Below are 13,724 nucleotides of genomic sequence, written 5' to 3'. Positions count from 1 at the left end.
CTTGGAACGAAATCCTGGAGTGGATTTTTAGCCTTTTTACTACCTTTACCGCACATTCAGTAAAGAGTGAAAATAAATTTCAGGGTATGGTGTGGGAAACCAGCTTACATTTAGAGGGTTTATAGTCAGCGTAGGTGTCCACATGGCCCAGCTCCTCTGTCTCCTCTTCTTCCACCTCCTCCTCCTCCTCCAGCTGTCTCTGCGTTATCGATAGAAAACACAAAAGCTCCAACTAGAACAGCTTACACAGACACAGAACACAGATCACCCACATATCCCATAACCAACGTAAAAAAGAAAGCGAAAGCAAAGTGGATCAAAGAAACACCAGACACACAGCCAGTCATATGAATAGCTTGGGTCAATAATTTAAAGAATTCGAACCCAGGTTATAAATTGAAGTAACTGTGTTATATGTAAATACGCGGCCTGTATTTTTTTATTTTTTTAGCTCAGTAACGTAATAAATTTAATTTATGCTTTGTTTGTATTGATTAAGATAGGTGATTGAGTATAAATTTGAATGGATTCATTATTTATCGATTTTCCAGTTAAGAAAAAAACGAGGCAGTTAGTGTTAATCTACCTGAATGCCTCCCAGTGATGGTGTGCTGATCACAGCAGAAATATCCTCCAAACTGCTCAAACCCTGAAATCTGGAATTCGCCTGAAAGGGAGCAGAAGCAGCAATAAATGAAACTAAATGACTGGAAATGAAAGGAACAAGTGTGCACAAGTGTGAATGGGGCACTTTGCGAGTCTTGTGCCATCTTCTGAAACACTGTGAGAGTTAAAGCGTGGGAGTGTAGCAAACAATATCTTTCAGAGTTCTGAAGAAACCCGTAGAGCTTTGTTCAGTGTCCGCGTGTGGGCTGGGGAGTGGGTGCGCAAGACGAGCCTCACCTCCTGGGCCTGTGCTGGCGTATTGATGTCCCATATGGTTGGAACAGTTGCCAGGTTGTCCGGCAGCAGCGCTGATGGATCTGCATATTCAGACAGGGAATCGTCAGGAGAGGAGAAGAGTGAGGCGTTGGACGGATCATCTATACAGGAGAGGTCCTGAGCAGGAGACAGAGAGAGAGAACCACACCTTTATGATGACCCACACCCACACAAAGATACACTGATCAAACATGCCCAGAGCAGAGAGGGTTAAAGACCTCAGCTAAGGACTAAACAGTGGCTGGGTATCGAACCCACAACCTTGTCACTGATAACCCAACTGATTGATACAACAGAGCAATGGTATTTAACCTGCATTTAACACATCTGTGGCAGTGAAGACACACACTAGTGATGAAGGCAGTGAGAATACACACACACACACACACACAAACCCTGAGCGATAAGAAACCACCTCAGCACTCGGGAAGCAATTGTGTGATGAATGCCTTCAGCTGTGGATGGTGGCCCTGGAGATTGAACCAGCAACCTTCTGGTACCAAGCCTTGGTCAACCTTCAGGCCACGGCTAATCAATGGGATGTGATCTGTTGTGCATCCACAACACTGCCAGCGACTTCCCAGAGCTTGAGATGCACTGTTATGGGACTGTGGGCCAATGCTGCTGCTTTTTGGTGCTCGAAACATCTGGCCTTGTTCTGACGCCACACTACTGTAAGCATCTGGATTAGCACTATAAGGAATAGCTAGAGATCAGAGGCGGTTTTCAGTCTGTGGGGTTTGTTCCACCACTTCGGCTCCAGAACAGAGAAGAGTCTTGTGTTAAAGAACAGTGGGTCTAGTCGATGCCGTATTGTATAGTATGTAGTTATCAAGGTAGCTTGTGGCTACAGCATTTTATCAGGACCCTAGATAGCCCTGCTGATGTCAGTAAATAAAATAATTAAACATAAATAATAATAAATTACCATGAAGAAATAATCAGTGTAATCAAACGTTGCTTGGAAATATCGGTCAAATATAAACGCCTGTCTGACACCAATGTTTTCATTTTTCTGTGATTCTGATCATGTTCGTCCGTAGATAAACAGAAGTCAGTGTAGTGGCTAATGAAAAGCTGCTTTCTGAGTGCACCCAGAGAGCTCGTCCACCTTCCTTCACTGCTCCTGAGTGCTCCACACTTTATGGAATATTATTACAGTCGATTGCAATCGATTTTTACATTGGCACTGACACATTTTCACACCCCTGACCAGCGCACAAAACATCGTCGGCTCCAGAAACACACAAGAAAAGCCGAGATTCTGATTCTGATTCCATCTGTAAAGCCGAAGGAATCAAGAGCAGTGCGTCTGTTTCAGGAACTGGACAGAAATGTGGACAGCCCGCAGGTTCCCGATGACTCCTGTCTGTTCCAGCAGAAAGAGTGTCACCAGTCAGGGTGGGATTTGCCTATAGTGGCTGGAAGGAGAACAGATCAGGAAAATGAAGAGAAGCAATAAGAGTTTTTACCTAGAGAAAGTAATAAATGCTGAAAATCCACTCCAGGATTTTGTTCCAACTGCCTGGGCAGCTGAGCTGCAGCAGAGCTGCCCAGGCAGTTGGAACAAAATCCTGGAGTGGATTTTCAGCATTTATACTACCTTTACCGCACATTCAGTAAAGAGTGAAAGCAAAAATTAGGGTAGGTGTGGGAATCCAGCTTACACTTAGAGGGTTTATAAGCAGAAAGAACGAAAATCTGGAACCGGACCAGCTTTCAGCTGCTGCCGCTGCACTGACACGACTCCCAGGTGACACGGGAGTGAAAGAAATACGAGCCTTACAGTAAACACCCGGCTGATTTACGGTGCGGAGTGGTGGATCTGACCACGCTGGACCGCTTACAGGATCAAATAAACAGTGAAAAGCACAATATTAAATATATAAAGATAAAAAAAACCTTTACAGAAGAAGAAGGAGAAGCCGTTTGAACTTTCAATAGAAGTCAATATAAAAGATTTTGTTCCAGGTCATTTCGGAGTGTTTCTATTGGTCCATTCATCACAAAATTCTAATACAGTTTTAAGAACAGCTGCAGATTCTGATTATGGAGAAAAGTGAGAAACGAGAAAATGGAGATACAAGGTTTTATGGTTGTTAGCTCAGGGGCAGCAACACAGAGTACAGCAACAAGGGCAAAGCACTCAGCTAATCAGGGATGTGTGTGTGTGTGTGTGTGTGTGTGTGTGTGTTCTTTGACTTTATGCTTGACCAGCTAGAAGCTTTACTGGTAACCTACAGTGTATCCATAACCTCAGAAACTCAATTAAATGAACGTAATTTAATGTACTGAAAGTGGTTTGTTAAAAACAGATTATTAAGGCTGTTACGATACACAACATATTTAATAATTGCACTAAATTAGAATGGAGGAAGCTGATGACCGGGTTTATGCTGTTAGATGATCTATTATTGAGAGCAAAGCTGGGACCGAGGGTGGCCAGGGTGGAGGAGCTGGGTGACTGTGGGGTTTTGATTAGCACGATGGTGTTTAATATCACAACTTACAAAATGCTCATTCTTCCCAATGCACTCCGACCCCAAACCTCCGAATATTTTGAAGCAGCCGTGCACAGACACCGAATAAAGTTCCAGTGGATTCCTCAGAGCCCCGATGAACTGAGCACAGTTGGCCTTGCTCTCTCAGGGGCGGGTTGATGGCACTTCCTCCTCCTCACATCTCTCCAAGTGATGGGGGAGGTCACATGACTGGGGATTGGGTAAGTGTCTCCTCAGCACAGGAACATGTGAATGCCCGTCTTCACCAAGACCTGTTCACAGAAAGCAAATTCCACGAAAGCTTCCTTTCCCATGGAAGAACGACCCTCGGAGGCTGGGTGTAGCCAGTGGAAAGGTGTGTGCGAACTGTGGGAACGCTCACCTCGGAGCACTGCTGAACGCATCCAGGGAGGAGCTGAGTGTGAACTGGGCGGCAGCAGCAACAGCTCTGACTCAGACTGGAGGCGCTTGTTCTCCGGGGAGAGGGATATTTTCTGGGATGGGGTAATAAGCTGCAAATACTCTGCTGAGTCACCTGTTGTATTCAAATTACTGCTGTGATCAGCCTTGATGCACTTATTCTGCTCAAAATAAGGCGTGTGTGTGTGTGTGTGCATGTTGAAGCGTGTACACACACACATGGTCTGCTGAGTGGCAAAGAAATGATCTTGATTTCTTGTCGACTGTAGGCTGACACAGGGGTCACTGGGGGTCACAGGGGTTGGTATGGTGTTCGGCCTGCCCAGGTTCAGTTACAGAGAAATGAATGAGCCTCAATTACAAAATCTTCCTCAGAACTGTCTTAAATCTAAATTCCTGAGAAAGCCCAGAAGGCCAGGAGGTCTAGCTCAGACTCATGATGTGCTTTAAAGAGCAGGATAGTTCACAGCTCTGCTTTAATACGGACGACCCGCCGTCCTCCTAAACCGAACACAGCCCTAATAAGATCTAAGACAAGTGTCAGAATCTTCGTTAAACTGATTCAAACAGGGAATTCCAGGTGTAAGATGGTCAGACAAGTGTGACAAAAGTGTGTCAGACATCATTAAGATGAAAGGTAGCTTCCCTTTGATTCTTGGACGTGTACACTACACTACAAATAAAAGGTTTTTTAATGACAACATTTTTAATGCTTCAAAAAGGTTTGCTGATGTTGCCATGGAAACAGAAATTGTTGTTAAAATGTAATAAATGTAGACAAAATTCCATTTCCAGTCTGGAAACACAGAGGCTGCCTCACCACTGTGCCTCACCAGTATAAGTGCACTGGTAGTAGTGAGTGAAGTGTAGAAGTGTATAATTTGGGACACAGCAAAACAAACCCAGCTGGGAAAAATTTAAATATGATATTGTAATGATGAATAGATGTTATTATTATATTAATTATTATTAATTGTAGTGTATAGTATGGAGTATAATGTGAAGTCTCAGACTCATGCACCGCTGGTCAAATTCGGTAAGTCACAGAACCTCTACAGACACCACTGATTATTTACTCAACAGATTGCAAAAAAGAGGAGCGGCACATTAAATATGTTGTTTTATTTTTTATGTTTTAAATATGTTTTAATATTTTATTTTATTTTATTATTATTTTGCATTATTATTTTATATTTTTATCTATTAAATTCAGTAAATGAACAAAATAATTGATTTGGTTAGATTTGTTTCCTGTCAACAATTTGCTCATTTATTTACACTCATTTAAGCAGGGGTGCCTAAACTTTTGCAAAAGACTGTAAGTAGAAATAATCCCATACCCTTAACCTCTTCTGAACCTCCACCGCTGGTGGAAATTAGGAACAACTGAGCCAGTTTGCACTGCTTTCCCTGTCGTTACTGATTAGTAATATCCTGTGATAGAAAAAAGCCGCGGAGCAGAAAACAGGTTCTGCAGTGGAAGCGATGGTTCTATCTAGAACAGAAACAGTAATGGTTGATCTGGTTAAATGTTTTTGTATGTTTAATGAGTTCCACTATTGTTATGAGTCAATACACTACACACTCTGTAAGAGTAAAGGTCTACTCAACAACCTCATAGTTCAAATTCAGGAGAAGAAGCCTGCAGGACAATAAAGCAGCTGGTTACTCACAAAGCAGAACCAGGGCGATTTCTAAAAGTCGGGTTTTGTGTCAGACCTGAGTTTTCTGAAGCTCATGGTGAACCGCAAAGTGGCAGCACACTCTCGACAAAGTCTGTTACAGTAAATTCTGCAAAATAGAGAACAGTAAAAGCTTTCCATAGCAAAGAGCTCCAGTATCTACAGAGTCAGTGTTCTCATTTCTAACCCAGAAGGAGCATCACAGCTACAGAAACAGACACATTTCTGGACCAGATCAGTATTGTGGGCCTTTTAGGGAACACTACGGGTCGTCTAGCTGACATAATGTTCAGTCTCATTCTTACGATAGCGTCTTAAAACAAGAAAGCCTGTGGTCTGATGAGTCCCCCTGCGCTCTCACTGCATGTTCCTCTTCCACTTCATCCTCTCCAGTCAGTCACTGCTTAAACAAGCACTTTGTGTTTCCCAGCAGTGCGTTCAAAAACCACATTTGCCCATATATAGACCTCCTTTTCACAATCCATCGGGGACGTGATACAATCAGCAGCAGTGTTTTCCTCACTGACCGGCCCTGAAAACACGGCCGCAGTACTGACACCACATGTCATGATTTTTAGCAGCACAGCACAGATGCTGGGGATAAACTCCCTCGCTGAGGCTGAGCTGCGACGCACACACTCGGACAGAACCACCACTGAGGAACTGAACTTCTGCCATAACATTAGAACCACTGACAGGCGAAGTGAACAGACTGGATTATCTGCTACCTGCTCATTCAGCAACCTTTTGCTTTTGCTGGAAGAAGACTTTCTACTAGATTCTGATGTTGACCCAAAGATACTGGATGGAGCTCCTCCACCATCATTCCAGAGAACACAGTTCTTCCACTGCTCCACAGCTCCTCAATGCTGGGGGGCTTTATACCCCTCTAGCGCACGCCTGACATTATTAAGCAGCATGGAGCCAATAGGGTCATGATGCTGATCTGTTCTAGAGAGTCCTATTCTATTGGCAGTGCTTCTCTATAGGCACTAGACAAGCGGAGTATGTGTGTCTGTGTGTGCATTTGCACATCTGTGTCAGCAGTGGTTAGAAGGGGCGTCCACAAACATTTGGACATATAGTGTATTTGGCAGCAAGTGAACAGTCAGCTGTTGAAGGTCATCTCCAAAACATCAGGCAGGTCTACCAGTGTGCAACAGGGTCACGGGTGCCCCAGGCTACTGATGTTTAAAGATGCAGATACCACACATACCCCCTTCAGAGTCACCATGTGGAGTCCTTAAATGTTACGGCTCCTTGATCCTAATGTGACAAAGGCTTCCACACCACAGCTACGCTATTTCCCAAAGTCCCCGGAGTGAGGAGAATCGCCTCGTCTAGACGCACTAATCGCAGCTGTGATCACAACAACTGAGCTCGACCTCGCTATAAGGAAACGAGAGACAGCAAAACACTCAGAGCTTTAACTCTTCAGTTCCTGATCCTGCTTCGCACCGCTGTCTTCTCTAACCACAGGGATGGGAGCTGAGGCTTCCTGGAAGAGGCAGCCTGGCTGGCACTTCTTGTCCGCTGAGCCAGCACACAGGGAATCCCCCAGTATTCCAGAACCAGGAAATGAGCTAACGACATGCTGCTTCTCCCACACAGCCACGCTTCATTCTGGTTATTATGAACAATTCAGAAGTCAAATAAGACTTCTATACATAAACCAAATTTCGAAATATAGACCTTCAAGCTCCAGCAGAAGTTCCTCTTTCATAAACAGCTCTGTAGAGAGGTTTTAGGCCCCTAATCACATTCTTATAGATCTCGCCTCTCAGCAGTACCAGAGTCTTTACTGCAGAAAGTAGAACGGATCCTATTACTGATTCACCATCATTAAGCCCTGATTTACCACCAAACCAGGTGTTGATCTGAGGAGAACTCTAAATAATACTAGACTCCATGAGGAGAACTTTGGAGATGTTCTAATGATGAACACAGTGATGGAGAACCACCACCACTTTCTGTAGGAGTGTTATTATTAGTGTTTATTCTAATATCAGAGTTTTACTGAGCAGGTCAGCAGCTCTACGCTCTGATTTTCACAGAGGCCTAAAAGTGTATCCAGTAAATAAAGATGAGCACTGTTGAAATGAATCAGGTTCACAATGAATTAATGAGATATTCAATTAGCTGTGTGTAATTACACAGTTAGAGCAGCATTAGCACAAAAACATTATATATATATTTCTATGTATGTATATACGTATATATATATACATGTATACATATTTTATTATTATCAGATTTATTTTGACATTATGGCATATATTAACGCTATTCCACATTTGAAAGGTAATATTGTTTTTTTTATTTATTTGGATTCTCAATATAAAGAGAGCATGTGCTCAGATATGTATATTTGTACAATCTATTAATAGTGTTTATGTGCACAGAGAGCATTATATACAAATATATAAATAACCTTGCGTGTGAGCCACTTCCAGAAATCTCCTATAAGAAGCCCAGTATTCTCCAAAACCTGCTAAATCAAGTTCTTTTGCGTTTTGTCACACTTTACTGCCCAGATAAAAGCTTTAAACAATCTATATATATATAATGTATATAATATATATATAAATGAATAAACAAAGTACTATACAGTACATTCAACATACATTATATGGACAAAAGTATTGAGACACACCACTTAATCACTAAATCCGTGTAAAATAGATTGCTGAAAACATCACAGTACTGACAGGTTAGATCTATGTGTTTAAAAGTCTCCTAATCAGAACAAACCCATCAACACTTTCCACAGAACTGATTAAATTAATTCCTGCATGTCTGGAGTTCCTAGAAAATGAAGGCTTATGATTCAGTCGATTACTTTCACACTAAAGTAGCAATGTTCACACAGCGGTGGTGGGCTCTAAATGTGTTTCATGAATCTCTATAGGAGACCCTCAGGACTAGTCATGAACTTCAGAGGCTCTCCAGGCCTGCTGTCAGAGCGACTCTACACTGTGGTTCGGAGGCTCTCCAGGCCTGCTGTCAGAGCGACTCTACACTGTGGTGCGGAGGCTCACTGGGCTGGGTGGGACTAGTTGGGCCAGCTGTCTGAGCTTTTTGGTGACTGCCTCTGAACTGCTTGTAGGCTTGATGGGATGGCTGTTGAGTGGCTGCAGTGTCTCAGGTTAAGAGGGACCTTCCCTCACTTATAAGGACGTGATCTGGGTCAGCAAGAACTTCACTTCACGGCCTATGAAGATTTCCCCCTACTGTGTGTTTGAGGTTATTTTAATTTGTACTAATAATTCATGTTAAATGACAACATTAACTGGTACCTCCAAGCAGTGAGCCTGAGGAACATTTGGGGGGGCTACGTCTCTACGCCTCTATGACCTGCCCCCTGCTGACTGCTGCTCAGCAGAGCTCCTTCCCACCTTAAAGAAAACACAGATGATTGCCGTCTTCCATGTGCTGAAGGTGGTGCTCTACAGGAACCCCGGCCTCTTCTGAAGGTTCTGTTTGCTTTGGGCCGGGCCGAGCGAGAGAAAGAGAGACAGAAAGAGAGTGAGGCGCTTTGCAAAGGCTGCCGCGCCATCAGTGCAAACACTCCCGACAGCCAAGCCTGGCTATGGCAACACACGCTCAGCCAAAAAGGCCAAACTGCTCCGGTGTTAGCTCTCTGTGAGCCACAGCTCTGGTGCTGCGTGCCAAGAGGAAGCAAAACAGAATATGTGTGTGTGTGTGTGTGTGTATGCGAGCGTGTGTATGGTGGGGGTTGGGGGGGATAAGTGACGCTCAGCGGTCTTTGGGGACCACCCGGAGGGTTTCTGTAACCGTAAGTCAGTTTGAGCCTCAATTGGAAATGAGGAAAATGAGCAAGATGAGGAAAACGAGGCACACCTGAGCAAAACCCAGCAAAGACGTGTGTTCATGCGTTCCACACTCGTCATCAGGAAGATGAGTAAAGTCAATGGCGCTCATGCCTGTGCTGGGGGGGGGGGGGGGTCGGAGACACGTCAGTGAAGCGGCTGACGCTAATACTCCTGCTGTGAAATAATGCTTCACTATTACAACAATGTGTCAGGTTACACCACACCACAGCGCCTGACACTTACTGAACGGTCCCGACAAACAGTGACGGGAAAACAGCAGACCACTAACAGCCTCATCACCCACCTCGCTATCACCACCAGAGCTTCCTGACACATCTCTAATCACTTATTCTGACAGGTTCTGTCTGAAACTGCTGATCTCAGAGATCTTTAAAGAGGACAGAGCATCAGAAACACTCAGGGGGAGTGAGAGAGGGACGGATGTAGAAGGGAAACTACAGTAAAGAATAAGAAGTGTACATACACCCACTAAGAACCTGAAAACTTAAAGGAACCTCGGGTTCCGGAAGCATGAATTAGGTATTCCTACATCAGGCAGGTCGACCCGGTTGATCTAGTTTGTCTAAATATATCTTTATTACTGCCAGAAGATTAGAAATGTACAGTATTTAGAGTAACAGCGTGACAGAGCTGGGCTGGGCTTCCCAAAAGCATTTTAGCGCAGAGACGATTTATAAATGTAGAACACTCCCTCTCTAAATCCAGCAGTGAAGATGATCTTAATAAAAAAATAAATATGACCTCAATAATAATAATAAAAAAAACTCAGAAAGACAAGAAGTGAAAACAAAAGCACAGAAGAGAGACAGGAAAACAAAGAAACGAGACCACCCAAAGCCTCCGACGCACTGTAGATCCTCCTGTTCTATTCTGAGAGGGGGGTCAGAAAGATCTAGCGGATCTAAAAAAAACATCTTCACAGTGACAGTGATCAGACAGAGCGATGGAACCCATCTGTAAACAGACAGACAGGCGGACGTCAAGCTTAAAGTCGAAGAAAAGAGAAAGATCAGAAGGGACGAATGCATCGCTTTTCTGCGCCGCTCTTTTCTGCTGGACCACAGGTGTCCAAATGTGCATGTGCTCCTCAAAGCGCCTTACATCACCCTCTTCCAGTAAGGCCTTGCCTTAACTTCAGGCCTAAAATAGACCAGTTTGCCCAGCATTTGCTGACAGGCCATGGTTGCTCTGTGTCTGGAGATTTAGCCGAGACTCCCTAATTTACTCGGAGAGGTGGTGGAGGAACAACCGTGAACCTAATGACCACAGTGACATACAGTCTTCCAGTGAGCTTAGCCCCGCAGACCCCTTTTGAAAACCGGCTTCTAATTCCACCAGATCCACAATCCCTCCACAATCCCTCCACTTCAGCCCGAGTGAGGATCAGTTAGGAGCTGCTGGGACCGGTTCATGGCTTGACCGGTCACTATGTTAAGCAGCGATGCTGGAGGTGCATATTTCAGAGCATGCAAAAGTTGCTGGTTTGCATGAGAAGAGCTTCTGCATTAGAAAGGGTTGCACAGAAAGGTTGCCATGAAGTTAGAATTCAAATCATTGGGACTGTGCAGACTGCGCAGAATCTGAGAAGCGCCTGCGTCCACCTCTTACTGGAACCCAGAGATGATTGCCATTTGTCATGATGATGATTACCAACACAAATAGACGTGAGAATCAATAGAGCTCAGAACAATCCACGGCTTTATGGCAGAACGCTCCGTTGGTTATTGAGTTACAGTGCAAAGTTGGACATTTTTCTTTTAAATCAGAGCCGAGGAGACAGAGTGACAAAGGCATGGTAAACACAGGCCTGTGTGGACAAGGAAGTTTGTTCTTGTGTCTCATCAAGGAAACAACAGGAGAAAAACACCTGGAGAGAAACTAGAGCAGCCGGCACCTTGCCAGCCACTTCCCTGAACAACATGGGAATACGGCTAAGACCAGCACCAGGCTCATTCAGCGGCTGGCCAGCTCTCCTTTCACACAGCATACCCCCATCAACACCAGCAGCCACAGCTGAGCACAGCTGAGCACAGCTTCAACACAGCGGTAAAACGGTTAAGGCCTCTACCTTGGGCAGCGGACGTCCCAGGTCTGCGTAAAACTTAGTCCAAAACTGCATGAGCGACATGAGTCCGGCGCTCCTCCAGGAACTCACGGCTGTTCACCTTCACCAGACAACAGATCCATCCATGCGCTGGAGAGAAAGCGCCGGCCGCCGCATTCCAGAAGAGCGAGGCAGCGGAGAGGACCGCGAGAGACGGAGAGGGAAGGACGGAGTGAGCAAGTGAGCAAGCGAGCGAGAGAGACAGTGCGCTTCCACAGCTCCAAAAACCAGCCTCTCTCTCTCTCTCTCTCTCTTACACACACACACACACAAGCCCACACATACACTCACTCACACACACACACAACAGGTAGGAACCAGGCTGGCGTAGGAGACGTCTTCTTCGCCCTTCCTACTAAACTTTCTCCCCCTCTGCTAAAAGAGGAGTGACAGGTATTCGCCCTGCATATTCACTCATATTGATTGTGGTTTAGTTCCTCAATGCTGAAGGTGGTAGGGAGGGAGGGGAGAGGAGGGGAGGGGAGAGGAGGGGAGGGAGGCGAGAGGGGGAGGAGGGGAGGAGCTTTCAGGAAATGATGCTTTTGTTGGTAAGTGACTAGAGTTACTGGCAGTCAGGCCCTCTTTACTGTACATGGTGTAACTCAACCGCATTTGTAGTGTAAACAGCGCAGCATGCAGGTTCTCTAGAGCACTGTGGCGGCTGAAGGGCCTCTGTTTAATGCTCTCCGATCGTTATTTAAAGATTATTCTCTTTATGCTAGTGGTTCCCTGCTGAGCACATTGTTTCAGCCACTGCCCTACCCTGCTCGGCCGCGCCGGCTTCATTCATGGCTTATGAATGGGGGCAACGATCGAGGCAATTAAGTTTTACGCAGCTGGCGTGTCGCCGGCCGAGAAATGAGTTAATATGACTTGCAGTTACGGTGATCCTGCAGCCTTTCAGGAGAGGAGCGTGACCTCTCAACATCCGAGCTGAGATTTATTTTTTATGTCCTGTATAAAGCAGGCGGACACACACACACACACACACACACACACACACACACACACACACACACACACACATCAGCAACACCACGCTGCAAAACACACTGAACTTACTGGGGGAATGAACTGGGAGTAATGGTCCCCTCACAACATTCGCTGTACATGTTTTTTAAGGTTTGTTTAAGGTTGGTAATGGTTTACTGTCTGTAAACACACAAAGCAGGAGTTATCTGTGAGGCTAATGAGGAGGCACACACTCTACACCCTGCACACACTTATACATGATTATACTTATTTAAATGTAAACTATACATAACCTACATTTTCAACTAACACTGTTTATATGCAGATGTTCAATTAATACACAGGTTACATCAATATTGTATGATAAGCAAAAGTTTTTCAAATAAATATTACACATTATTTTATGTTTCAATTATTTATTGTAGAACTGCACTAATATGGGAAATATGGCTCGATGCCAATGATTTTAAATTGTGACTAAATGCACTTTGCTTTTTTTTTATTTATTATTAATTTATTTATTTAACATTTCAAATAACATAACCTTCATTTCTGTAGAGCTGCAAATGTGGTCAAGTGAAATAAGATATTTAGTATATATTTTCATATTCTATATATTTTTTTCATTCTGATCTTCAATAAACACATCAGCACATATCAGCTTCCAATATCAGACAAATCAAAAAATCTAGCTGATGGACATTATTTTTAAAAGCACTTATCTGACAATATACAAAAAGAAATACACTATACAGTCTGGCCCTTAATCAGATCTGAGAGTCTCAGTGCTGAGTATCATCCCATATAAATAATCCAGCCCTACAGTTTAGATCAGCTGAGCTGCTGATTAATGAGTTCAGTAAAATCTCTTTATTTTCAGTATCAGTTTCTATAATCAAACATTCTGGACTGACTGATTTAGTTTAGTCGAGGTTTTTCTTAAAATGACTGTTTTATAGTGTTTAATATCTTATAGTCCAGTCTGACTCTCCTCCCTGACCAATCAGCTCCCAGCTCCTCTACAACACTGCAGTGAGTAGTTTCTAATCCACTGTAAGTTTGGAGTAAATATGTGGTGGGAGTGTGTTTACACACATGGTTTTGACAGAACTGAAAAAAGATACACTAGAACCACAGATATTAAGATCTGACGTTCCACTGTCAAATAGTTCCACACTGCAAACTCTAAACTGCTCTGCCACTTTCTAAAAACTCTCCTCTCTGCTGCCAACTGGGAATAATATCCTTT

General features: G+C 44.0%; 1 protein-coding gene across 4 annotated transcripts in view; it reads right to left on the bottom strand.

Annotated features, from left to right (window-relative positions):
- The window catches only part of sbno2b (strawberry notch homolog 2b), a 71,420-nt gene that overhangs the window by 18,793 nt on the left and 38,903 nt on the right, over positions 1–13,724 (bottom strand). For 2 of the 4 annotated variants that reach the window (XM_072660550.1, XM_072660552.1), the window contains 3 exons: positions 904–1,059; positions 587–667; positions 109–199 (listed from right to left, as the gene is read on the bottom strand). In XM_072660550.1, the coding sequence (XP_072516651.1) occupies positions 109–199; positions 587–667; positions 904–1,059 (328 nt within the window). Of the gene's footprint in view, positions 1–108; positions 200–586; positions 668–903; positions 1,060–11,467; positions 11,965–13,724 lie in introns of those variants that run through there. The other 2 variants (XM_072660553.1, XM_072660551.1) reach the window with 2 other exon arrangements.

This window comes from Salminus brasiliensis, chromosome 17 (genome assembly GCF_030463535.1).
Source record: "Salminus brasiliensis chromosome 17, fSalBra1.hap2, whole genome shotgun sequence".
Classification (NCBI taxonomy): Eukaryota; Metazoa; Chordata; class Actinopteri; order Characiformes; family Bryconidae; genus Salminus; species Salminus brasiliensis.
Note: the sequence above shows the minus strand (reverse complement) of the source record. Positions and strands in the feature narration are given on the sequence as shown.